The sequence below is a fragment of the Mytilus edulis genome, chromosome 3 (genome assembly GCF_963676685.1).
Source record: "Mytilus edulis chromosome 3, xbMytEdul2.2, whole genome shotgun sequence".
Lineage (NCBI taxonomy): Eukaryota > Metazoa > Mollusca > Bivalvia > Mytilida > Mytilidae > Mytilus > Mytilus edulis.
In genome coordinates this window covers 34,746,547-34,774,111 of record NC_092346.1, presented here as the reverse complement: position 1 = coordinate 34,774,111, position 27,565 = coordinate 34,746,547, and the positions used below count along the sequence as shown (strand labels likewise).

General features: G+C 33.0%; 1 protein-coding gene and 1 long non-coding RNA gene across 3 annotated transcripts in view; both read left to right on the top strand.

The window, feature by feature from the left end:
• The window catches only part of LOC139516304 (microfibril-associated glycoprotein 4-like), a 67,412-nt gene that overhangs the window by 26,135 nt on the left and 13,712 nt on the right, over positions 1–27,565 (top strand). The window contains exons 1-3 of one of the 2 annotated variants that reach the window (XM_071306340.1): positions 10,007–10,393; positions 11,419–11,549; positions 23,037–23,133. In XM_071306340.1, the coding sequence (XP_071162441.1) occupies positions 10,111–10,393; positions 11,419–11,549; positions 23,037–23,133 (511 nt within the window). In that variant the 5' untranslated portion in view covers positions 10,007–10,110. Of the gene's footprint in view, positions 1–10,006; positions 10,394–11,418; positions 11,550–23,036; positions 23,134–27,565 lie in introns of those variants that run through there. The other variant, XM_071306341.1, reaches the window with a different exon arrangement.
• On the top strand, positions 1,036–2,603 carry LOC139516306 (uncharacterized). Its single transcript, XR_011662939.1, has 2 exons — positions 1,036–1,268; positions 2,322–2,603. It is a non-coding gene; the product is annotated as an uncharacterized lncRNA (long non-coding RNA).

Below are 27,565 nucleotides of genomic sequence, written 5' to 3'. Positions count from 1 at the left end.
ATTTCAGCGCATATTCATGGGGACTGCTCCAACTTAGATAGAAAAAAATTCAAAAGTGGAGTCTACACAATTTTCCTGGACGATAGAGCTGGATTTAACGTGTACTGTGATATGGAGACGGACGGGGGAGGATGGACGGTATGGTTTTGAATACTTTCTCTAATTGGCTGTCTATTTTATATGTGGACATATGTTCACGTTCAAATGCAGATTATTCTTTTTCTTTTTCTTTTTCTTTTTCTTTTAGCTATCCCTTCCGTTCTGGTCCATGTTATGTAATGAGCTTTTTAACTAATCCGTGGATAAATTTATAGATTGCATCTGGTAAAAGCTTATAATGGATGGAAATTTGAAATTGTGGATTGATATTTGAAAGTAAAGTTGTAAATATTATATGCATTTAAGGATGAGAGCATGTATATGGGTATGAGTATGATTCCTGTGCTGTACCTTATTTACAAGAATATCAATATTTCAACGTGCAATTTTTCAAACTCACTGTCAAAAAAGAAGGCCATCGAAGCGGTTCAAAACACTTAAATTAAATGTAACATTCCTTGTTTCTGTAACAAAGATGGAAATGTTTTATTCATTGTAAATGGTTTTCTATTTGTTGATAACGAGAGGATTCGTGCTTGGTTTTACACAAACACATAGTTAAGGTAAAAAAAGATGAAGCATATGTGGGGAGTATTTAAAGAGTGCGAACCTAAATTTCGCCAAATCACGAACCTTGATACACAACAGTACTAGTATTAAAATGTTATGATTTAGATTTGATGAAGTAACAAACAGAAGGAGATTAATTTATACCCCAAAAAGTTTAAAAAAAATAGATTAAAATGTACACGGTTATACAAAACCGAATGCGAAAACCCGGGTATATTTCAATTATGTTCGACTTAATGTCCAATATGTGTTTTTACTTTGTTTATAGATATAGGAAGATGCGATGCGAGTGCCAATGTCTTGTTTTGATCATCCACGAAGGCAAATAAGAAAACACTTCCGGATTTGCATTTAGTGGAGAACAATGATTAAAATGTTTATCTGTATATATATATTTGATTTCTCTTTTTCTGTGATCTGATTTTTTTTTCAAGGTAATGATAAACTTCATGATTTAACATCTCAAGGAAGTTATGAACTCCGGGTAGATCTGGAAGATTTTAATGGTGATAAGGCGTATGCCAAATACTCAACCTTTAACAGTGGTGACCAGTCGACCAACTTTAAACTGACCGTCAATGGCTACAGCGGAACCGCAGGTAATATTTACTTTTTAGTCAATGATAATTGGACAAGGAACTTAAATGATTCCTCAGTGTTACATGTGTTATTTCAAAGTGGGATCTTCTTTTAACAATGACTGGACCAGTGTAGAACACTTTAATGCACATATTGCATCAACAGACAGAAAATGTTAGATAATACATTTTGTCACAATTTTACTCGTCTTTTTCTTTTTTTATAATCTGACATAACATGACTGTACTTATGTTCCTTTTTATTCACAATTAAGAAGAAAACAGTCGAAAAATAAATTTTTAATTTTATTACGTTTTTTTTAAACAAAGAGAACATTGTAAGTTGTATTTACGATATAAACTAAGTGAACCTGTACGGCACTTCTGGTACCGTCTTCCGCATTATCGCGCTTAGTCTAAGTCGGTATGTAAGTGTTTAGTATACACCGACGTACCAAGACTTAAAGCTAGATCTGCAGAATTACAAAAAAGTCCGGACATCGTTCAAGAAAAAAGTCAATGGACCGTTATACTGACAAATCGATCAACAGAAACAAAACTCAAACTCAATCTGTAAGTCCACATTATAAACTCTCACAATAATGTTCGAGCCCTGATCAATGTCAGGAATAATAAACCAACAATTATAACTGTTTGATTTCAGAATGACAGAATGACGGACGCTTTGATCAATATCAGGAATGATAAACAAAGAAATTATAACTGTTTGATTTCAGAATGACAGAGTGACGGACACGTTGATCAATATCAGTAATGATAAACAAAGAAATTATCACTGTATGATTTCAGAATGACATAATGACGAAAACTCTATACACCGACTAATAAGATGCTCGGTCATAAAATAATCATCATGCTAACATAGTCTTATATTCAACGCGCATTTATTTACCCATTTTTGTGTATGAATAATATTCAAAAGCTATTTTTGAATCAATGTGTCGAAACATCAATAACAAATGTCAATTTATAAATCAAAATCTAAGTTCAATGTTGTCTGTTTTAAGTTATATCAATGTCAATTTTACATCATTGAATTTTATGCAAACATAGGCGATGCTCTCGCGTACCATAACAATCAGGCCTTCTCGACAAAAGATAAAGATAATAATAGCAATTGTGCAGAAAATTACAAAGGAGGTTGGTGGTATAAATCCTGTCATCATAGTAATCTTAATGGGCTGTATCTGCGTTATCAACATAATTACAAAGGCATACGCTGGTGGCAATGGAAGGGAGATCAGACAATGAAGACAGCATCGATGATGATTCGTAGGACATGACCGAAAAAGACAGCTTTCATTTTCAAAAAATAAAATCATTATGCCAGTTTTACTTACTTTGTGAGATATTATTGATAAGTTCTTTTGTTTGATAGTGATGTTCATTTTAACAAATGTTGTAAAACGAACTTTATGATGTTGATTTGATTTTTAAATATTTCTTAAAACGTCTATATTTCTGCTGATGAACTGTTCGTCCACGAGGGTATGACCAACCAAGCAATACATTGCTTTTACAGAAAATGTTTGAATGAAACATGCTGTTACATAACTCTAAATAAATATTAAAATCAGGGAATGTATCTTCCTTATGCTTAGTTCGGATTCCTAGTTCGAAATGGCATTACTTTAGGTCTTTATTATTTCTTAACAGCTCATAAACGCTCGTATAAGTTTAGGTCTTTCAAATAGTTTGGCCTCGATCATTACTGAAAAGACATTTATTATCAAAATATACATCTGGTGCAGTAAAATTGATGCCGTTAATATTATACATTATTTTCTAATGGAACAACTTATGTGTAAAATTGAGAAAGGAAATGGGGAATGTGTCAAAGCGACAACAACCCGACCATAGAGCAGACAACAGCCGAAGGCCACCAGTGGGTCTTCAATGTAGCGAGAATTCCCGCACCCATAGGTGTCCTTCAGCTGGCCCCTAAAAATATGTATACTGGTACAGTGATAATGAAAGTCATACTAAACTCCGAATTATACACAAGAAACTAAAATGAAAAATCATACAAGACTAACAAAGGCCAGAAGCTCCTGACTTGGGACAGGCGCAAAATTACGGCGGGGTTAAACATGTTTATGAAATCTCAACCCTCCCCCTATACCTCTAGCCAATGTAGAAAAGTAAATACACATCTTTGACTTCTGGACGGTTTTTTATCAATGTGATCAATATAACAAAACTATAACTTGATTAAACAGCTGTCGTGCAAGTGTGAGATATTGCTAGCTGTAAACCAGGTTTAACATACCATTTTCCTTTATCGGGAAAATGCCTATAACTTTTAAAGACCATGTCAGCTAGCTGTTTTCCATTCGTTTCGTTGGATAAGTAGTTTTACATATGGTGTTTTCAGGTTTCATGGATTTCCCATTTTTAGAATAGACCTAGGAGTTAAGTCTTTTTGTAATATTTCTCTTCTTCTTAACAGATGATCGCAAGCGTACCCGAAACAGATAATTCCTTTAACACGATATGTGCCCACGGAATCATCTAGTAATAACATCTTTGAGATCAATAACACGACCACACATGCTCCTAAAAGTTGTTAAAAATGGACAAAAGATATCTATTACAATGATCAATAAATATTTTGGATAACAAATATCCTTAAACAGTATCCTATGCCGTATGTCAAAAAGTTTGCCGAATAATTGCTTTTCTTTTCATAATTATATAACATTTACTTAAGTTAAAAAAGGCATTATTGATTTTTGGAAAATCCTTGTTATTTTTCATAGATTTAGTAAAAAAACGTGATGCAATAAAAGAAGGTATGAAAAGTATATAAAAGTCTTTGCCGACAAGTTTTCAATGACATATGTATTCTACTTTGATAGTTACAACTGGGCTTGTTAAGAGGGCAAAACTAAATAGGTCGAAAACTTAGAGGTTGCACTTTGTAAATACAGCTGTTTCTCAAAACACGCCTCTTTTGGGGAGTAATTGAATATTCATAGAAAATTCATTTTGTTTACATACTGGTTCCCAGTTATGCTCTCTGTGTTCCATATCGCAGAGACAGAACTTGGGAATGTTACCAGTTAATAAACACGTGCATATTGTTTACATTGAAATCTGTGGTAACCTTTCATTCGAGGTAGGGGTAGTTAAGAAAATTAGTGTAAGTTTAAACTCTGAGAAGTTCAGGGCATATAAACGTTGAAAATATGCCGCACAGCCCTATATTTTGACCTTTGAAAAAAATTGTGGTGCATATGAACTTTCAATTCTAGGATAAGATTTTTTTCAAAACTTCATAGTAAAAGTGGTACAGTTTTAGCCATAAAAGGAGTTCGTCAATATTTACAGAAATGCAACCTAGAAGGGCGGGAATTCGAACTATAGGCTGAAACAGATGGTTTTGTCGTTAGGTACGGACATTTTGTTTTGGAGTGAGTCATTAATGGACCCCTCGAATAGTTGGTAAATTAATTCTCTTAACACAAATGACTTAACTTAACACCCGGACCGGATTTATCTGCGAATTAAGTACGTGTATCGAACAGTTAAAATGGATATCTATTCTAACTGACAATATCAATAACATGGGTTAGATCGGGTTCGGTAATAAAAGTAAAAGGGTTGTTTTACATCATGTAGACAACAAATAGGCTATTAATTTTTTCAAACAATACAATTCTACAGAAACAAACAAGTTGAAAAACTACTTACAAAAGAGAAAACCAAATACCAAATTGAATGTAAAGGGAAAAATACAATGCATGACTAAAACTCGTGAAAGTTATATATCCATGATTTCCTGCTATACAATGTGTCCATCATTAACTGAACACACTACGACCGAGAAATCTCAATAAAAGTCACAATAAAAACAGTGAATCAGGTGTAGTTTCCTAGTAGAAAAATAATTAAAATCTTGCTTTGAAAGTTTCGATTAATATAAACCATGAACCATGAAATCCAAGCTCAAAAAGTCAACATGACCATAAAAACAATATGCTATTAGAAAGATTTGATGTCTGAACCTAAGAATTTTTTTTTACCAAATCGGACTATTACATAGATATCATAATTTCCTGACCGGAATCCTGATATTAGTAGAAAGTGAAAGAACGAAACACCAGGAAACATTTTCAATATCAGTTCGTCTTTTAATTATTTAATTGAAGAATTTAAAATGCAGTGTGGGACTGAGGAGCACTATACAAATAAATATGTGTTGTCTAATTGCCAATAAGACAAGTTTCCAACAAATGACATAGAAGTTGGCAATTATAGGGAACTACCTTCTACAATGAGCACACCAAACATAGCATAGCATGTCATAAAAGGCCCCGACATAAAATATATATATATGAAAAAAAAAATAAATAAGAAAAATAAAAATATCTTGCCTTAAAGTCACAAAACTTCACTCAAAATTTAGAACATAAAAATACATGCTCGAAACACCAAATTCTGTTTTTTTAATTAGTTGAATTATGACAATCGTTTGTTTGCATTAAATAAAAACAACAGTAGTATACCACTGTTCTATAATTTTAAATCAATAGAGAGACAACAATTTTCGGTAGCCACGGGAAACACTTCAACTATAGGAGGAACACAACGGAACAACATACACACTGAAGTGCAACAAAAACAAACATACATACATGTAGAAACGATCTATTTGATAATAACTGCCATATTCCTGTTTGGGTATATATTAGTTATCTAACGTACCAGGATTATAATTTAGTACGCCTGACGCGCGTTTTGTCTACATAAGACTCACCAGTGACGCTTATATCAAAATATTTATAAAGCCAAACAAGTACAAAGTTGAAGAGCATTGAGGATCCAAATTCCAAAAAGTTGTGCGGCTAAGGTAAAACTAATAAAAAAAACAACAATTTAAATGAGAAAAGTAAAAATCTTGCGTTAAAGTAACAAAACTTCACTCAATACTTAGAGCATAACGATATATGCCCTCGTAATTTAAAAAGCTATATAGCGATTGATGTTTTTATGGACAAAATTAAAAACAATGTCAATATCAATATCGACTCAGACAGAGTTAACAGCTCAAATACAGATCTTTCAACCTTCAAAAATTGTATTTAAGGATGCATTATTTTCATTTAACGTAATGCTTATATACGAGTTCTTCAAACTACTACATCGTGAAAATCAAGAAATGATACCTCGTTTACAATGCGACCAAAACTTCATTTTTTTATCTATTGAAAGATATAGTAAAGTTATTGCTTAAAGAAATTTATAATTACGAAATTAGTATCAGCTAGACATCGATTGCGTACATTAAAATAAATGAATAAAATTAACCCAAAAGCAGTGGAATAGCGAACGAGATAGTAAATACACATGATACACACACCACAAGAAAGCGAAAATGTGGGGACTAGAAACGAATTAGTGGAGACAATATCTCGTTTTTGCTAATCTTTTATTACTAATCATATGATCTGTTATCAGTTTCCCTCTATATGTATGGCAAGCTGGACGAATACAAAAACATCTATATCGCTTCTTCGGACATCAAAATTAAAAAGTAAAAAAAAAACCACAAGCACAATATTACAATAAGAAATCCGAACCAGGACAATCACATAAATAGTGTGAATGTTTCTATAAACTTTATGAACTGTCTTGGATTAAACGACTAAAAATAGTCTATCCCTTAGGACTAAATGACAATATATTGGGCAAAGGGAACACATCTGTAACTGCCTTTATTAATATCATGACTTATGTTGATAACGCAATCATAGGTCTCACAACAAACGCATTAACCGTCAGCAACGAAGAAAACATCGTTATAATTTTACATTGGTAATTTGTTTATCTGTATTTACAAACAATGGTAGACATTAGTTATTATGTAAACTGGGACAAATACCAATTAGTAAATAAAATGATATGTATAACGTGTCTGATACAGTATCGTTGTTTAGTCTTAAATATGAGTGTTTGAAAATTAATACAGCTTTTGTCACCATTCACTCCTCCCTCAGATTGACAAATCTGAAGATAAAAATATCATTTTTCAAGACTCCAAAGAAGCTTTAAAACCCCATTAATTAGAAGTTTTATTTTTAGTTATACATCAGTTAAATAAGACGTCAGTATAAAAATAAATGTTCCTTCGGCAATAGACTGTGAAACAACAAAGTGTGGATGTGATCCTTATGGTCACGTGATTACAGGGACCTCAATATCATTGAACATCGAAAGGTCATAAACTTTCTGGAAAAAAATCACAAACATTTGTCCACCATCACAAAAATAACTGGGAAGAGTGTGTCAGGTTATAAAAGATGCTGATTTATCCTAATGTAAAAAATGGTTTAAACATTTAAATCACAAAAATACTGAACTGCTAAGAAAATTCAAAACAGAAAGTCCCTAATCAAATGGCAAAATCAAAAGATCGAGCACATCAATCAAATGGATAACAACTGTCAAATTCCTGACTTGTTACAGGCATTTGCGTGTAGAAAATGGTAGACAGCACCTGGTTTTACAGTTGGCTTAATCTCTCAATTGTATGACAGTCACATCAATTTATATTACATTAACAACGATGCGTGACCAAAACAAACAGACACAATAGGTAAACGGAAGAAATCCGACAAAAAATCACTTTATTACTTTTTAAAGATATGTTGAGTTCATACCAGCCCAGAATGTAGCCAATGTGGTGGTGGTATGACATAAATACTACACGGCATTCCTGAACCTGATGTTCAGGGATTGTCTTTTGTTGATGTGGTTCACAGGGATTTACAGTTTTCTGTTTTTTATATAGATTACTCTGTTAGTTTTCCTGTTTGAATGGTTTTACATGAGTCATTTTTGGACCCTTTTTATCGTGTGGTTCGGTGTAAACCAAAGATTCGTGTTGAAGGCCGTACTTTGACCTTAATGGTTTACCTTTACCAATTGTGATTTGAATAGTCCATTTGCCAATTACCGATTTGATTCTGTTATTATCCACTTTTAAAAAAAATACTTCCCTTTGTTAATCTTAGACTGGTTCCTTTCCGGACAATATTGGCTTTTGCCAATGCACAGTATGATGAATTTAAAATGATATATCGGCGGTTTAACTAATTTTTCATGAAATGTTTTTCTGATGTCGTTAGTATTCAGCTAAATAACAAATAAATGTAATTAAAAGATTTCAAAAGCTTAAAGATTACCCACATTATGCACAGGTAAATTTTCTCTCTCTGCTAGCTCTTCGTTGTTAATAAAAATTAATGTCCCTGATAAGTGAGATAACTAAAAAAAGTTTCTAAATACAGGGTCAATTACGGGGATTGGAAAATTGACTATTGAGAGTTGTCTAATTGACGCTTAGATCATATCTTCTCATATAAATTAACCCTGCTAAATTCTTTATGTGCCTGTCCCAAGTCAATAGCCTGTAATTAAGTGGTTGTCTATAGTTCATTTTTATCTGATTCGATTTTCTTTAATTGTTTTGTTCTAAGTTAGGTTTTTAGTTTTCTCAGTAGAATTGTTTTATATGTGTCATGTCGGGGCTTAATAGTGCACCATACGGTATGGGTTATTCTAATTTTGAAGGACGTAAAGTTGCCTATTATTTGAATTTTGGTGGATAGTTGTTTCATGTGCAAGCATACCTTATTTCCCTATTTAAATTTGTTCTGTGGATGATGTCTTATGTAACTTGTGGAACTCAATAGTTGAGTCATGTATTACATTGTTTTTTTTTTAAATGTACCTTAAAATATGATACAGCAGTGGTATTATATTTGCAGCTAGCTGATCTCATGAATGAAATATTTAAGTATACGTTTAAACTCATAGAAAATATATAAATGTAGAAAATAAGCCTTTATATTGTCACAGTGTGAAAATATTTTCCAATGAAACAACTATCTACGTCATATGAGCTGTCTTAAAAGGGGAACTCGACTTTACAAAAGGTAATTAACAATTCATACGAGAACACTGATTAGATGGCCTGATTGAAATACAAAATAAACAACAAACAAAATAGGAGAACAAAAACAAATATCATACAGCAATAATATTATATTTGAGGCTAGCGGATCTCATGAACGGAATTCAATGAAGTTATCAGGTTTTTGACTATTGTGGATTACGTATCCGAAGTCGCTCATTATACTACTGACAGTGTAATGTTCGTTATAACATTGCCAAGAATATTTGTTAAAAATGAGATCATATCTAATGTTTAACAAAAATGTAAGAAGATAATAAGCTAGGGCACTACAACGTTTCGAACAAGAACAAAAAATCCTTACTAGTCTGCATGTGCAAAATGCTCAAGACAAATCAAAATTTGGTTCACATGATAATGTTTAAGTAATAGAGATAATGGTAGAAAAGTACTTAAGTATGTCGTCGTAGTTCTGTGAGAAAATCAGGCATTTAAGAAAGACACTTCAGGAACTTGTGTTAACAAATTGAGTGATAATAGCTTTTTCTAATCATCTGTTTCAACTAATATTCAACAATTTCTCTTTTGTTTCATAATGTATACTTGTTAAACGCTATGAGATTTAAAACATGTAATGATTGTTATTAGTTAATGCGTAAATAATATAATGGAATATATTTGAATGCCAAACTGACTAATAATTGTTATTAGTTAATGCTTAAATAATATTATGGAATATGTTTGAATGCCAAACTGACTATAAGTAATGGAGCTTTTGTCGTCAGACATAATTAACACACAATTAAATAATATTTCTTGTTTGATAACATCATTTTTGCTCATCTGAATTTTTTTCCACAAGAATCAAAAATCTTATTCAAAGTCAGAGAAAACCTTGGCCAATACAGTTGACAGTTTACTGAAATGGAAAAGTGTTTGATCTTTATAGGTTTAATTTGTTCCATACTACTTGCAGGAGTAAAATCAACCAGTACCAGTGATGATATGGTAGAAACTCCTGTGGTCGATAACCAAAATGTCCCTTTGCTTGCAATGTTTGACATGACGAAAGTAAACAAGCGAATCAAGGAATATATATCAGACGCATTCGAAATTATGAAAGGAAATTTAACTGTGAACATAAGAAAGGAAATTAAAAACTATTTTAATGACATGAAACAGAATTCCACTGATGCTATTTCTGAAGGTAACTGCATGTTTTTTTTTTATATTTCCGTATATAAGGTAATTACTAAAGCAACAACCATTCATTTCTTGTTGTGACATTATTGTTAGTTCACTTGACGTTTTTTTTTACCTTATTCACAAACAAATTATCCTAAATTTAAATGGTTGTAACTATATTTTAAAATCCCTTCTAAGACATTTTGTTAGGTTTCAATAAATTTCGAATCAATTTTTTATATCTAAAAGAAATCATAAACCAATTATTACTCTTGAAAAAATAACATGAATGAGGTATATTTTGAATTATTTTTGTTATCACAATCAAAATCAAAACCTGAAAACATACACTATCTAAGGTAATCGGTACGTAATTTTGTGATTGTATAGGCTTTTTATGTAATTTTGGAAGAATAACATGTTTGCGAACACCTTACGAGTAAGTTACAAAAAACATGATTACAGTGTAACCTGCATAATCTGACACCTGAATATTCCAACATCCTGCTTTAACTGACACATTTTCATGGACCCAAAACATGATTTTTATTTATGACATGTATGGTGTATACATATTGTTTCCCTTTTTTCCTTTTTACCTATTTAACCATCAAATCATTCATCAGTTAATATATGCTGGATTTACTATTAATTTTATTTACAGATAGATTTTATAAATCCCTCATTGCAAAAAATCATTTTTTTCCAACTTTTATTTTACCTGTATAAAAAATAACAAAAGTTAGAGAGACAACACAACTAATATAATAATGTGGGACAATCAGATTTTTTTAAGTGGGACAATCAGAACTCTGAAATTAAAAAAAATGGAGACATAGAGTAATGAAGACTATCGGCAATATAAAATAATATATGTCTATGCACTCCTTTTTTATAGATTTATGGATGAAATCAATATGTACGTTTCGTGTTGAAATACAATTCAGCATTTTTTGTGGTCAGCAATTGTGTTTGTATAATTTATATCTATACTGAACTACTTTAAAACTTTCATTTTGATTCTTCTCGATTCTTCTCGAATTTCAGCGCTTACTCCTCGGGACTGCTCCGACTTAGATAGAAAAAAGATCAGAAGTGGAGTGTACAAAATTTCACCGGATGGTAAAGCTGGATTTAACGTGTACTGTGATATGACGACGGATGGGGGAGGATGGACGGTAAGACGTTTAAGAATTTTTCTAATTGGCTGTTATGTTTAAGCGCGAAATATATATCACGCTTAAGGCTCGGGTGTCTGCCTCCATCATAGATTTTGAAGTAGCAGATATCAATTGGTCTGGATCTTTATTGAAATGTGCAAATGTTTAGTGTTATGTGTATTTCATGTTTAAGACGTATAATTTTATTACCAACAAATATACGTTTTATCGTATTTTCGGATTTATTTTCTACAAAACACAATATTTTCGTTCAATTCATTTTTTCATTTGACCCAAATAAGGGAAAATAAGTTAGTAAGTAGGAGAGTCAATCAGATAAAGTAATTTTATAATAGAAAGTGTTGTGAATATACCTCTTTTGATATGTAGCGAGAAAACAAGTTGGGTGACTCCATTGTTTCTTTTTATTATCTGAAAGCATGTAGAAGTCGACACATGTAGAATTCTAAGAGCTATCTTCTCACATTTTATAGTGTTGACATAAATATCAATAATGTGGTCATCATTATAAATTTCCTGTTTATAAAACTTTGAATTTTTCGAAAAACTAAGGATTTTCTTATCCCAGGCATAGATTACCTTAGCCGTATTTGGCACAACTTTTTGGTATTTTGGATCATCAATGCTCTTCAACTTTGTACTTGTTTGGCTTTATAAATATTTTGATATGAACGTCACTGATGATTCTTATGTAGAAGAAACGCGCGTCTGGCGTACTAAATTATAATCCTGGTACCTTTGATAACTATTTACACCACTGGGTCGATGCCACTGCTGGTGGACGTTTCGTCCACGAGGGTATCACCCGCCCAGTAGTCAACAATTCAGTGTTGACATGAATATCAATAACGTGGTCATTTTTATAAATTTCCTGTTTATAAAACTTTGAATTTTTCGAAAAACTAAGGATTTTCTTATCCCAGGCATAGATTACCTTAGCCTTATTTGACACAACTTTTTGGAATTTTGGATCCTCAATGCTCTTCAGCTTTGTACTTGTTTGGCTTTATAAATATTTTGATATGAGCGTCACTCATGAGTCTTATGTAGGCGAAACGCGCGTCTGGCGTACTAAGTTATAATCCTGGTACCTTTGATAACTTTTATCTTCAAATTCTATGGTGTAGATTTCTTTTTATCAAACAGAATTCATACCAGCGAGCTTATTATGTGAAGGGTTGCGTATCGTTTCTGCTTAGATCGATTTTAGGTTTAGTGCGCCTATATGTTTTATTTATCAAACTTCCAAATTTGCGTTTCTATCATGTAAAATATCAACGTACATGTAGGAAACCCGGGTTGTATGTGTCGATTCTTTAGTAATCAGTTTGAATGTATATAAAAGAGGGACGAAAGATACCAAAGGGACAGTCAAACTCATAAATCTAATATAAACTGACAACGCCATGACTAAAAATGAAAAAGACAAACAGAAAAACAATAGTACACATGACACAACATAGAAAACTAAAGAATAAACAACACGAACCCCACCAAAAACTAGGGGTGATCTCAGGTGCTCCGGAAGGGTAAGCAGATCCTGCTCCACATGTGGCACCCGTCGTGTTGCTTATGTGATTACAAATTCGGTAAATAGTCTAATTCGGTGGTCACATTCATGAAAGGGAAGGGGATTGTAGTTACGACGTAAGGAACATATCCGATATCATTTGTGAAACGGTTATTCCATAACGATCAACCAACTCGTGATGGCGTCCGTAAAATTTACGAAGGGATGATTTCAACTTCACCATTTGGAACTCTTGGTTTAATAGCTTCCTTGTGAGCAGTAACCCTCTATCAAGAAAATCATGATAGGAAACGCAAGCACGGGAATATCGTATCAATTGGGAGATATATACCCCGTATGCAGGTGCTGCTGGAATGTTGCTACTTAGAAATGGAAAGTTCACAATTGGAAAGCTGAAATCATCTCTTTTGTCGTAAAGTTTTGTTTTCAACCGACCCTCATTGTCAATTTCTAGATGTAAGTCAAGATATGAAGCCGACTTAACTGTATCTGTAGTATCCTTTATCTCCAATTCGATAGGATAGATGCGTTCCACATAGTCACCAAATTTTGAATTGTTTAGTGAAAGAACGTCATCTATATAGCGGAAAGTAGAGTTAAAGGATATTGCTAACTTCTTATCTTTCTTCCTAAGAAGTTCCTGTATGAAGTCAGCCTCATAATAATAAAGAAATATATAAGTCGCATCTTGGAATTTGAAAAAAAACAGACCATAACAATCGATATTTTATGAAATGTGCAAATTTGGAGAGTAGTATGTAATTTATGTGTAAGACTTTCCATGTTACTAAAGTAATGTATGTTAATTGTGTGTTTTATCATATTTACGGATGTATTAAAATCAGAATATTTATGTTTGATTATATTTGTAAAAAAACTTTGCCACATAAGGGAAGATAACTCATGTACAGTAGGAGATAACTCAGATAGAATAACTTTTATAGCAAAATGATTTGTGAATTTACCTATTTTATCATGTAGCAAGAAAACTAGTCCGGTGATCCAAGTTTTTTGTCTCTTATCTGAAAGCATATAATCAGAGCTATTTTTTCTTTTTTTTATCTCAAAGTTCTTTAGCGTAGTTTTCTCCTAATCACACACAATTGTTTTTTCCATGCGTGATGGAAGTTTTGCACAAACTGTTGCTTAAAAAAACCCTAGTTACCCATACTTTTTCTTACATTTTTTGAAAGTTTTTCCAAATTGCTTTCTTTCACCTACTGTGATTTTTATTTGGGGAAAGTCCACCTTCTACCTAGAACGAATTTAACATTGCTAAAAAAAAAAAAAAAAAAATCTAAAACAATTCATCAAAGAAAGGCGACAGATACTAGAGTGACATTTAAACTTATACGTCGACATGTCTAAAAAAGAAAACAGATAGTACAAAAACACAAAATAGACGTAAATACTTAGCAACACGATCCTACCAAAAACTGGGGGTGATCTCAGATGCTTTAGAATGGTAAGCAGCTCCCGCTGCTCATGTGGCACCCGTTGTGTTGCATGACACAAGATTGAAGAAACTACAAGCTTAAACTTCGAGCAAATAAATTATCTAACTGCTTTAAACACTAATAATTGATATGTGAATTTTGCTTGTTTACACATGTTACAAGTCAAATTTTGAAAATAAATATGTCATTCATTTTTTAGTTTTCTAGTGTCGTCTATGGGGTTGATATTATTATATATATGTCAAATTTTGGTGGCAAATTGAGGCGTATGATGGTTTTTTTCGCATTATGCTAGAAAAAAGTTATCAAAGTCAAGTATGCGTATCAAATCAGTTCTTTAATTTCGTTGTATACGATACGATTCTCTGCAAATACATAAATTATAAATCATAAATAACAGTGAAACTAAATTCCGTTATCCATAAAAATAATATACAGCGCATTAATTACTTCTCAATCATAAAAATATAAAGAAACATGTTTCCTGATAAAAGTACAAAGTTTGCACAAATGATTAAATCAATATACTTCATTTACGGAACATTGTTACAATTCTTGCTAAAGAAATGAATGATAAAGTCGGATTAAATATATTCTTACCGATTATGAATTATATTTCATTTACGGAACATTGTTACAATTCTTGCTAAAGAAATGAATGATAAAGTCGGATTAAATATATTCTTACCGATTATGCTCTCTTATAAAAAACATCTTGTGTGTCCAAATAAAATCCAAATAATAAACTGCTGTAAACAAATTGAAATAACATTCATAGGAAAACATAACGTCATAAAGACGGACGGCAAATACAGCAAATATATTTAGCGCCGTAAACGTCAATTATTACAAAGAAAAAATAGCTTTTACAAAAAGCTTACCTATAGATTAAAAAGTGACAGCCAAGTGACGATCTATACACTATTAGTGCTTATATATAAATGTATCTTCTATCAAATATTAAAAATAAGAATATAAACAAATATAATTCTTACACTCCTCACCATGAAATTCTATAATTTCATAAAAAAAAAATATCAACACACACAAACAAAAATATATATACAATCTATAAATCTGAACCTTCTAGTAAAAATAGTTTTGTTATTGGTCTTACTAATTCTGATTTGTGAGTTTTGACAACACAGCTACGTACATGCCCATCCCGACCCACTTTAACCTCGGTAACTCTGCCCAACGGCCATTGTCCTCTTTGCACATTAACCTCAGCTACAAGTACGATATCGCCTTTTCGTATATCAGTGTTCGGTCTTTGCCATTTTGGGCGCATCTGCAATATTGGAAGATACTCGCGAATCCATCTTCTCCAGAACACGTTTGCGAGATATTGGACCTGTTTCCACCATCGTCTAGCATAAATATCTGTCTTTTTGAATATACCACTAGGAATACAGGAATTTGACTTCATTAATAGTAACATATTCGGTGTAAGTACAGATGGGTCGTTGGGATCATCGCTCACTGGCGTAATAGGTCTGTCATTCAAAATTTTTTCAACCTCAGCCATCAACGTTAAAAGCTGTTCATCATTTAAAAGCTGTTCCTTTACTAACGCTTTCAAAATTGTACGAGTGGACCGAATTAAACGCTCCCATGAACCACCCATGTGACTTGCTAAAGGTGGATTAAAATGCCATTCAATCTCCTGTTGTAACATGTGTCTTCCAATTTTTGATTGGTTCCATTCTTTAATTGATTTACGTAGTTCACTGTCTCCGCTTACAAGGTTAGTTCCATTGTCGCTGTACATCTTTGTTGGTACACCTCGTCGGCTTATGAAGCGTTGAAAAGCGGATAAAAACGACTCCATGGTTAAGGTGTGGGCCACTTCTAGATGAACTGCTCTTGTTGTGAGACATGTAAATAGGCAACCATATCTTTTTACATGTGAACGACCTAACTTTACCAAAAGGGGTCCAAAATAGTCGATTCCGACAAATGTAAACGGGGGTTTGTCAGCAATTATCTGTTCATCAAGAAGAGGTGCCATCTGTTGTACGCAAAGTGGACGATGTTGACGTTTACATGGAATACAGCATCCGATTACTTTCTTAACAAGACTAGGTCCTTTTAAAATCCAGTATTTCATACGTGTGGCTGCAAGCACCTGTTGTCTTCCTACGTGACCCTGATTTTCGTGATAGAAACGAACAATTAACGAAGTGACATGATGATTATCTGGTAGGATTATGGGGTATTCATCATGGTTTGAGGTACTTAAGCGTCCTTTTGCTCGGATAAGCTCATTATCGAGTACAGGATTAAGAGAAGCGATACGGCTGTCTTTTTTCACGGGCGTATCCTTCTTCAATTTGATTATTTCGTCTTTGAAGTAAGTTGATTGTACATTAACTATTATTATACCTTACATATATTTTAAACAATTCTATTGGGTGAAACGGTATCACGTGACATGGAATAATTCAGTTGTTTTTCATTCAATTGCAAGGAAGGACGAATAACCCTAAAAATTTGCACAGCGGTGAATAACCCTATTATTCACCGGTGAATAACCTTTTCAGTTTGTTGATTTGTACTTGAGTTACCTCCCATGAAAATGACGTCACAGACGTAAATAAACAAAATGGCAGCGTGCACGTTACACTGGAAGCCCACCGAGAGAAATGGAAATAAGGCAGTGGTCATGAAAAGAGTGCCAGCAGCCGTGTCTCTTATAAACGGTCCTTTTCAGGGCCATCAATATTTTACAAAAAGATTCTACCTTTGTTGTACATTCGAGAAATTCTAGAACACAAAGCCGTAAAGGTATTTTCAGCTTGTGTGTTTGTGTTGACTGTTGTGTAAAGTCTAAAGAAGTGTTCGAAAGGCCTTTCCAATGTTAGTTCGGTATAATAAAGCAATTGTGGCCCCTTAGAGTCGATGAATATCCAAAATTGTCAACCCTTAAAAGTTATTTCACTTCGGGCTGCGCCCTCAATGAAATAACCTTCTCGTGTTGACAATTTTGGATATTCACCTCTTCAACGGGCCATAATTGTATAATATTACATTGCTAGCAATTTTCAGTTCTGACAAAGTGAGATCACCAGTTCTGCACTGAACTTGATGATTAAGGTATCGTTGTCTGCAATAAAACTTGAACCTAATCAACCACGCTGTTGCTCGTAGTAGTTTTGTCCAGTCGGAGAAATAGTTCATTAGATAATCAGTGGTGTTGTTTGTCATAGCATGGATCGCCACCTCCTTCTTAAGTTCGGTGTCATTTTCTGTTACCTCTTGTAGCTCATTGCGTAAGTCTTGTGGCCAGTATTTTGAATCTTCCAAGAGAAAGTTCGGACCATTTAACCATATATTTAGTTTCTTACTATCACAAGCGTCTATTCCTCTTGATGCTATGTCCGCGGGATTCGAAGGGGAATCTACGTGACGCCATTGGTCTAGACTAGTTGTATTGTGCATTATGCTTAATCTATTAGCTACAAAGGTTTTGAATCGCCGTGAAGTATTTCTAATGTAGCCCAACACTATAGTCGAGTCTGTCCAGAAGGTAACGTTATCAACCTTTATTTCAAGTTCATCATTCAGGATTTGGTATAAGCGGCATGCAGTGACAGCTCCTGATAATTCAAGTCTTGGTATTGACATCTGTTTAATTGGTGCTAGTCGTGCCTTTCCTATGATTAAAGAGCAAGTAATTTTGTCATTTCCATCAACTAGTCTCAGATAGGCACACGCTCCATAACCAAGTTCTGATCCATCACTGAAAAGGTGCAATTGAGCGTTCTTAATGTGTTGAAATTCTTTTGGTCGAAAACAGCGATTCACAGACAAACTTTCAATACAGGGTAGACTCGTTAACCAATTTTTCCATTCGTCACAGTAATGTTGTGGAATCTGTTCATCCCATCCAAGCTTCAATCGGCATAAGTTCTGTACAATTGCTTTTGCTCGCAGTGTAACTGGTGACACAAGTCCGAGAGGATCAAATATTGAACTTACAATGGACAATATACCACGTCTAGTTAACGGTTTATCTGTTAACTTTACTTTAAATCTGATTTTATCTTCATTAACATCCCAGATTACACCCAGGGCCTTATCGTTCGGCAGCACATCTCCAGGGCTAAGATTTACTACAGCAGGAGAAAGTTCAGACTCCGGTATAGCTTTTAATACATCTCTACTATTACTGAGCCATTTTGTTAGTCGGAAGCCACCCATTTTCATAAGTGACTGTAAGTCAATAGCAAGTTTAATAGCTTCCTGCTCGGATGACACAGACTTCAGACAATCGTCAACATAAAAATTTTTCTCTACTGTAGTAGATACTTCCAGATCAAAAAGATGGGAATTATCTCTTGCTGTCCGTTTTAATGCATATCCTGCACAACTGGGTGACGATGTAGCTCCAAACAAATGTACTTGCATGCAATAACTTCTGGGTTTTTGGTTTAAGTCACCGTTAGGCCACCATAGAAAACGCAAGACATCACAGTCCTCCTCTTGCACACGAACTTGATGGAACATAGCTTCGATGTCGGCTGCTAAGGCTATCTGCCCCTGTCTGAACCTAATTAAAACACCAACTAAACTGTTCATGAGATCAGGTCCTTGTAAAAGTTTACTGTTGAGTGATATTCCTTGATATTTAGCTGCGCAGTCAAAAACTACCCGTACTTTTCCTGGTTTGTTTACATTCGTGACAGGATGATGAGGTAAGTACCACATTCGTTTTGATTCGGAGTCGATGTTTGACACTTCTTTTGCATAACCCTTTTCTATATATTCATTTACAGTGGTCGTGTACATCTTATGTAATGTGTCGTCACGTTCCAACTTACGTTTCAGCTGCTGTAAACGGGCTTGTGCCATAGCTATATTATTTGTTAACGAAGTGTTTTTATCCCGCCAAGGCAGTCCTAGTTTGTAATGTCCATCCTCGTAAGTAATGGACGATTCCATAATGTCCAAAGCTTGTTTGTCTTCTACAGACATCAAATTTTTGTCATCGCTCTTGTTATCGTTAAAATCAGTTGTCCACATACGTTCCAGTTGTCTCTGTAACAGAACATCTCTTGACTCTTCAAAATGTACGTTTATAACATTAGATGAAGAGGTATTTCTAATAGGTCCGCGAATTGCCCAACCGAGGCGTGATCGAATTGCATAGGGTTGTTTACCTGTACCGGATCTTACTTCCAACGGTATATGAGCTTCAGGTGAGTCAGTGCCAATCAGCAACATTACATCATTGGCGTCAATTTTCGGAATATCAATATCAGCTAAATATGCTAGTTTTCTAATGTCGACGTTTTCAGCTGCTGAGCGGGTGGATATCGGAAGCTTTTTCACTGACCAAACTTTTTGTAACGATACGTCTTCATCGCCATCGATAGGTCTTACCTGTAAATCGAATTCTTGGCCGTGAATCGTACTACCGGACGAGCTTACTGTAGACATATGAAATGTGACTGGTCTGGTGGCGAGATTTAGTTTTTTCAATAGCCGCTCATCACACAAAGTTTTATCCGCACCATCGTCTAATAAGGCATACGTTTGACAAGAGTTACCGTCCCCACCCCTTACAAGGACAGGAATAATCCCCAGACAATTTCTGATAAGAGAACTATCAGTGGCAGCACAGTTAACAGAAGGAGAAGCTGTATTATCAGACTCTGGTTTTACCCAACTGTGTAATAATAAATTGTGTTTTACATTACAATCACTAACAGTACATGATTTTGGTTTCCTACAACTATTTGCAAAATGTTTACCCTTTAAACAATTATAACACAATCTATTTCTACTGACAAATTTCAGTCTATCTGCTAAGTTCATTGACTTGAACTTACTACAAAATTCTATATACCTACATGTACCATTACAACAAATACACTTTTGCTCATGTTTGACATTTTCACTTGTATGTAAATTATTTGTGGCATATGTCGAGACTTTTTCTCTGACATAATCATGCGGCTTATTTCTCATGCCACTTGAACCTTTAATATCAGCCTTTTCTTTAGTAAGATCAAGCCCATACATAGACGCAGCTATGCGAGATTTCTGATCAATAAATTTTGTAAGATCTGTAAAACGTGGTTCTCTACCTGACTCTGTTATAGAGTGTGCAATATCTACCCATTTTACTCGTAAGTGCATTGGTAACCTCTTTACAATTTTTCTCAAGTTGTCTGAATTATCGATGTCAGAAATAAAACCTAACTGTGATAATGTAATTTCACACTTTTGCATATCAAGGGATAGTTGTGACAAAGAATCTAGATCTTGTGCATTTATCTGTGTTTCATATACCAATTTTTCAATGTATGACCTAGCAATTATATGTGATCTACCATAACGGGAATATAATATTGACCTAGCTCTCTTATAACCATCAGTTGGTTCTAACAATACGCAGTCTTCAATAGAAGACTTTGCTTCACCTTTGCAATATTGAATTAAGTAGCTTAACCTCATTTGATCGTCACCTACTCTATTTTCTACATTAGTTTCAAAATTCTTAATGAATTTTGTATAATTAATTGGTTTACCATCAAATGTCAACAGTTCAGGTTTTGGTAAATTAAATCCTTCTTGAAGAGTAGACGCCAGTCGCTGGAACGCTGAGTCAATACTGCTGATGTTGGACTTTGAACTTCCGGCTGTGAACTCGCACTTTTCGTCTGAATCGGTCTTCGTTGCTTTCGTCTCTGAAACCTCTTGAATATCAATGTTATCATTTATCAAAATATTATTTCTACGTGAAGAAACGGCTCTTTCTGCAATGATGCCTTTATTTTGATTTGTGTTTATAATGTCATTGTCTTCGTTGTACGCTTCTTGCCACATTTGTTCCTCCAATTTTGCTTCTTCAAGTTCACTACGTTTTTCTAATAATTGTTCTTTTATTTCTAACTCCCTTTTTTCACGCTCTAACTTGAGTTTTTCTTCAGTTTTCTTTAGTTTGTGTTCGGCTTTCAATCGATTAGCCCTTGCCGTCCTCAATTTTGCCTTTGATGAAGAAGAACTCGACGAACTTATTCGGCTGCCAACCTCGTCATCGGCAATATTTTCCATTGATCCGTTGATCCATTCTGAAAATCTTTCCCGGAACTCCTTCAGGTTTTTCTGACAGCTATCAAAGTTCATCTCCAAAGTCTCCACTACATGAACATCGGGGCATAAATCTAAACAGTTCATATGAGCTGTTTTAAATTCTTCAAAACGGTCACAAAGTTTGACATACAAATTTTTCACAGTTTCCTTGTTATCTCGGGAAATCATTTTCTTCTCAAGTTCATTATACAGTTTCGTCAACTGTGACAAATTAGTTGTACGTTGTCTTCTAACTGTTTCATATTCATAAATATGACCATCGCCGTCCGAATGCTCCTCTCTATCCATCTTTTCTTTATAGTGAATCGAGAATTGTTTGGACCACACAGTAAATCAAAAAACAAAGTCAAGTATGCGTATCAAATCAGTTCTTTAATTTCGTTGTATACGATTCGATTCTCTGCAAATACATAAATTATAAATCATAAATAACAGTGAAACTAAATTCCGTTATCCATAAAAATAATATACAGCGCATTAATTACTTCTCAATCATAAAAATATAAAGAAACATGTTTCCTGATAAAAGTACAAAGTTTGCACAAATGATTAAATCAATATACTTCATTTACGGAACATTGTTACAATTCTTGCTAAAGAAATGAATGATAAAGTCGGATTAAATATATTCTTACCGATTATGAATTATATTTCATTTACGGAACATTGTTACAATTCTTGCTAAAGAAATGAATGATAAAGTCGGATTAAATATATTCTTACCGATTATGCTCTCTTATAAAAAACATCTTGTGTGTCCAAATAAAATCCAAATAATAAACTGCCGTAAACAAATTGAAATAACATTCATAGGAAAACATAACGTCATAAAGACGGACGGCAAATACAGCAAATATATTTAGCGCCGTAAACGTCAATTATTACAAAGAAAAAATAGCTTTTACAAAAAGCTTACCTATAGATTAAAAAGTGACAGCCAAGTGACGATCTATACACTATTAGTGCTTATATATAAATGTATCTTCTATCAAATATTAAAAATAAGAATATAAACAAATATAATTCTTACACAGGATTATAATTTAATACGCCAGACGCGCGTTTCGTCTACAAAAGAATCATCAATGACGCTCAGATCAAAGTAAGCTAGATAACCCAAAGTATACTAAATATTTCGTTAATCAACTCCTAGCCATTGATCAAATTGTTTCGAGTTTTTCAATGGTCATTTTTTTTATTATACGATAATCGCCTAGATAACTGTCTTATTGTAATTTATCTCTGTTAATGTGTTAGTGTATATGTGACATATTGGACTTATAAGTATCTCCCATTATAACCATATAGCAATTGTCATACTACCTGGGAAAACATTTTATGTTTCACACAAATACATTTTTTTCATATAATTAGTTTTAACATTTCATAACTTAGGTTTTTCAGCACAGACAAGATGGAAAAGTAGATTTTTTCCGCGGATGGAGAGAGTATGTAACAGGATTTGGTGATTTAAACACAGAATTTTGGTTAGGTCAGTAGTTTGAATAATTAACGAAAAGGCAACAATATATGACAAGTATTTTAAAGTACAGCTATTTATGAGATCCAGACAGGAGGTGATTCATGTATGTCTCAGAACTGCTTTATTCTTTTATATAATAGGCAGCTAAAATTGAAAAAAAGTTTGCTAGGTTATTCTTTTAATTTTGTTGAACGGTTGCTATGGAAACATGCAGCCATTTTTTTTAGGGATTTATGCTGAAATCAGACATGAAAATTGGAAAATGTCTACTTTTTGGTTGCAGCAATTTGATAATAATGACAATTTCAAGAAAAAAAATTCATTTCAACATATAATTAAGCATTAATTGAAGTTTATATTTTGATGTTGAGGTTGTGAACATTTTTTTTTGATATAAGGCTAAAATGGTATTTAAAAAGGTGCAAAAATCTGTATTTTGACATCTTTTGATAACCATGGGAACAAAAAAGTTCAGATTTGATACAACCATCATGTGCCTTATAATATCTGTTTTGCAGCCTTGTAAATGGACTTCTTTCAACCATAATCAACAAGCAATTATATGTCTCTATATTTACAACTCATATCTCTTGATTTCATTAAAGGGTCAATTGGTTATTGTAATAACAATGTATGACATAGAAATTTTATATGGAGAGACATAGTTAATAATGTAGGACTGCTGAATTTGGTGCATGGTTCCTCAAAACTTTGTATTCCTGGATTTTTCTCAATATCTCAAAATTCAAATTGCATTTTGGTCTAGAATCGTAAAAATAAAACGGTACGTCTAAACACTGCTTAGGACTCCTTAGTGTACAAAAGACGTATACAATGCCACTAAGGACTAGAATGAGTGCTGTTATATGTATTATTTTTACATATTATGGTAGAGATAGATATTTAATGCAAAAAATTCAAATTTTATAGAAAAATAATCATAAATAAATAATAATAATTCTTTATTCCTTTACAAATATACAGCTCATAGGATTAAATACATACACAAATTATACAGTTTACATATACATATACAGCATTAATATATAGCGGAGTTTGGCATACAATTTACATTGGTAATAAAGGTACATAACAAAAAATCAAGTGTTACGAATTTTCTCTGCCTCATACAGGTATTTACCCAGATTATTTAATTCTTTAATATTTCTTACAGATATTAATTGAACTAATTTGAAGGTAGATGGGTTTCTATAATAATATATCTTAATATATATACTTCTGACATTTACATATTTATCACACTCTAATATAAAATGATATTCGTCTTCGATTACTTTCTTATTACACATATTACAAACACGCTCATTTCTGAAAATATTAAATTATCTTCCAGTTTCTACATTAAGTGAATGTGAATTGATTCTATATTTAGTTACATATGACTGGTATAAACTGTTCAATGGTCGAATCAAATAAAATTGCAAATATGTCCATCATGTTTATATTGATATAAATTACATTTTGAAGTATTTAAAAAAAAAAAAATGACAAGCCTTCAGCTATATAATTATCAACAATTCTTTTTTTTTTTAAATTCATGCAAAAATAATTGACTATTTCCAACACTTTGTGCTAACCATATATCATTAAATCCATACCTGTTTAGTATGTCTCTTATTTTACAACTCCAATTGAGTTTATCATTTGGTTTATCAAAACTAGATTCGTACATGTCGTCACAAATACTATTCAATATACAATTATTAGATACTAATAACTTCAACCAGTAACGTACCATTCTTACATATCTATTTACATACAATGGTAAACACCTAATAATATATTCAACATTATTTAGACACGTACCTGTTTTTCTTTGATATGCCGAAAAAAATCAATAAACCGATTGACACGTGCCAAATAACATAACAACAGTTACTGATTAAACAATCATGATCTTTTTATTTAAAGTAATTAACAATAATTGTTTCGAAAAGATTAATGCTTAATATTTATAATTAAACGTGTAAATTGTTCTTTTTTAAAATGATAAAAAGGCCAAATAATTTTGCTTTTGTTTTATTTATTTCCCGACAAAGCCATTGACCATAGGTTCACGACTCTGATGTACGCCAACTAATAAGTTAGGGTGTTAAAATGTTTATGTAAGAGGCACGAAGACATATATTTATAAGTGTTTTGTTTTTATTTTGATTCAGACAGATGCGTAGTTTCACTAAAAATATGAGTAAATTCCGAAAAAAAACTATAAAATCATTAAGATAGCTTTTCCAATTTTAATAAAATTGAGAAAGGAAATGGTGAATATGTCAAAGCGACAACCACCCGACCATAGAGCAAACAACAGCCGAAGGCAACCAATGGGTCTTCAATGTAGCGAGAATTCCCGCACCCGTAGGTGTCCTTCAGCTGGCCCCTAAAATATGCATAATAGTACAGTGATAATGGACGTCATACTAAACTCCGAATTATACACAAGAAACTAAAATTTAAAATCATACAAGACTAACAAAGGCCAGAGGCTCCTGACTTGGGACAGGCGCAAAATTGCGGCGGGGTTAAACATGTTTATGAGATCTCAACCCTCCCCCTATACCTCTAGCCAATGTAGAAAAGTAAAAGAATAACAATACGCACATTAAAATTCAGTTCAAGAGAAGTCCGAGTCTGATGTCAAAAGATGTAACAAAAGAAAATAAATAAAATGACAATAATACATAAATAACAACAGACTACTAGCAGTTAACTGACATGCCAGCTCCAGACCTCAATTAAACTGATTGAAAGATTATGTCTTCATCATATGAATATCAGGTACAATCCCTCCCGTTAGGGGTTTAGTATCATACTATCATAAAATATATGAGAAGAACATAACCCGTGTCATGCCAACAACTGTTTTTTTAGAAATAAATGTGTTTAGTTCCGATGCAAAGACCCTATCAGTGAATCAATGTTAAGGCCAAAATATGCAATCTTTAATGACCTGACAACAGTATCGTAACTATATCCCCTTTTAATAAGTCTATTTAAAGGTTTTGTTAGTTTCTGAGGAGAATACTGACATTTTTGTGCTTTATAAAGAATATTTCCATAAAATTTTGGATGTGAAATACCTGAACGTATAAGATGTCTGCATGTTGAGTTATATTTACGAATTATTTCCTTATACCGGTGATAAAATTTAGTAAATGTTTTGACCAGTTTGTGATATCGAAAACCCTGGTGTAATAATTTTTCAGTAATACATAAATTTCTCTCGCTAAAATCTAATACATTGTTACATACACGAGCGAATCGTACAAGTTGAGATATATAAACACCATAAGATGGTGACAAGGGAACGTCACCATCTAAAAATGGATAATTAACAATAGGAAATGAAAAATCATCTCTTTTATCATAAATTTTTGTATTAAGCTTCCCGTTTATGATATAGATATCAAGATCGAGGAAAGGGCAGTGGTCATTGTTATCATTAGCTTTATTTAAAGTAAGTTCTACAGGATAAATTTCTTTAGTATACATACTGAAGTCGTCATTATTTAGAGCCAATATATCATCCAAATATCTAAAAGTATTGTTAAATTTTTGTATCAAATGTTGTTTTGATGGGTCTTTGCTAATTTTAGTCATAAATTGTAACTCATAACAATACAAAAACAGGTCCGCAATAAGTGGTGCACAGTTAGTCCCCATTGGAATTCCAATAACTTGACGATATACGGAATCTCCAAAGCGAACAAAAATGTTATCAAGTAAAAATTCAAGTGCATAAATAGTATCAAAGCATGTCCAATTGACATAGTTCTTTTGTTTATTGCTACTAAAAAATGATCTAAAAGAGTTTGAACATATGTACTCGCATTCCGACTTTTTAAATGCCCAGTTAATTAGGGATGTGAATTTTTTCTTAATAAGAATATGAGGCAAAGTGGTATATAGGGTAGAAAAATCAAAACTTTGAACAGATTCAAAATCACCAATATATGCATGCAATTTATCAAGTACTTCCAACGAGTTTTTGACACTCCAAAAGTAATTAATTCCACTATTTTCAAAGGCCTTATTTGAACAATTTATTATCAGGTTTTTTATTGTACCAAGTGTACTAGTAAGTAAAACAGACAATTTAGTAGTTGAACAATGGCTGGAAGATGAAATAAATCTATATTTGTAAGGTTTTTTGTGCAGCTTCGGAAGCCAGTACATAGTTGGGACTTTCATTGTGTTTGGTTCTGCTTGTAAAGAAGTAGCTAAAAGTTTATGTTTGTTACAGATGTCGTTTTCTGAAAATGAAGTCAGTTGGAATGTTGGTGAATTCGTGATTTCCTTTTGCAGAACTTCTATATAAAATTTACGTCAAACAATAATGATATTATTCGCAGCTTTATCAGCCGGGACAAAAACAAATTCCTTGGCTAGTTCTGTTAGTTTATTTTTGATACGCGAAATAGGG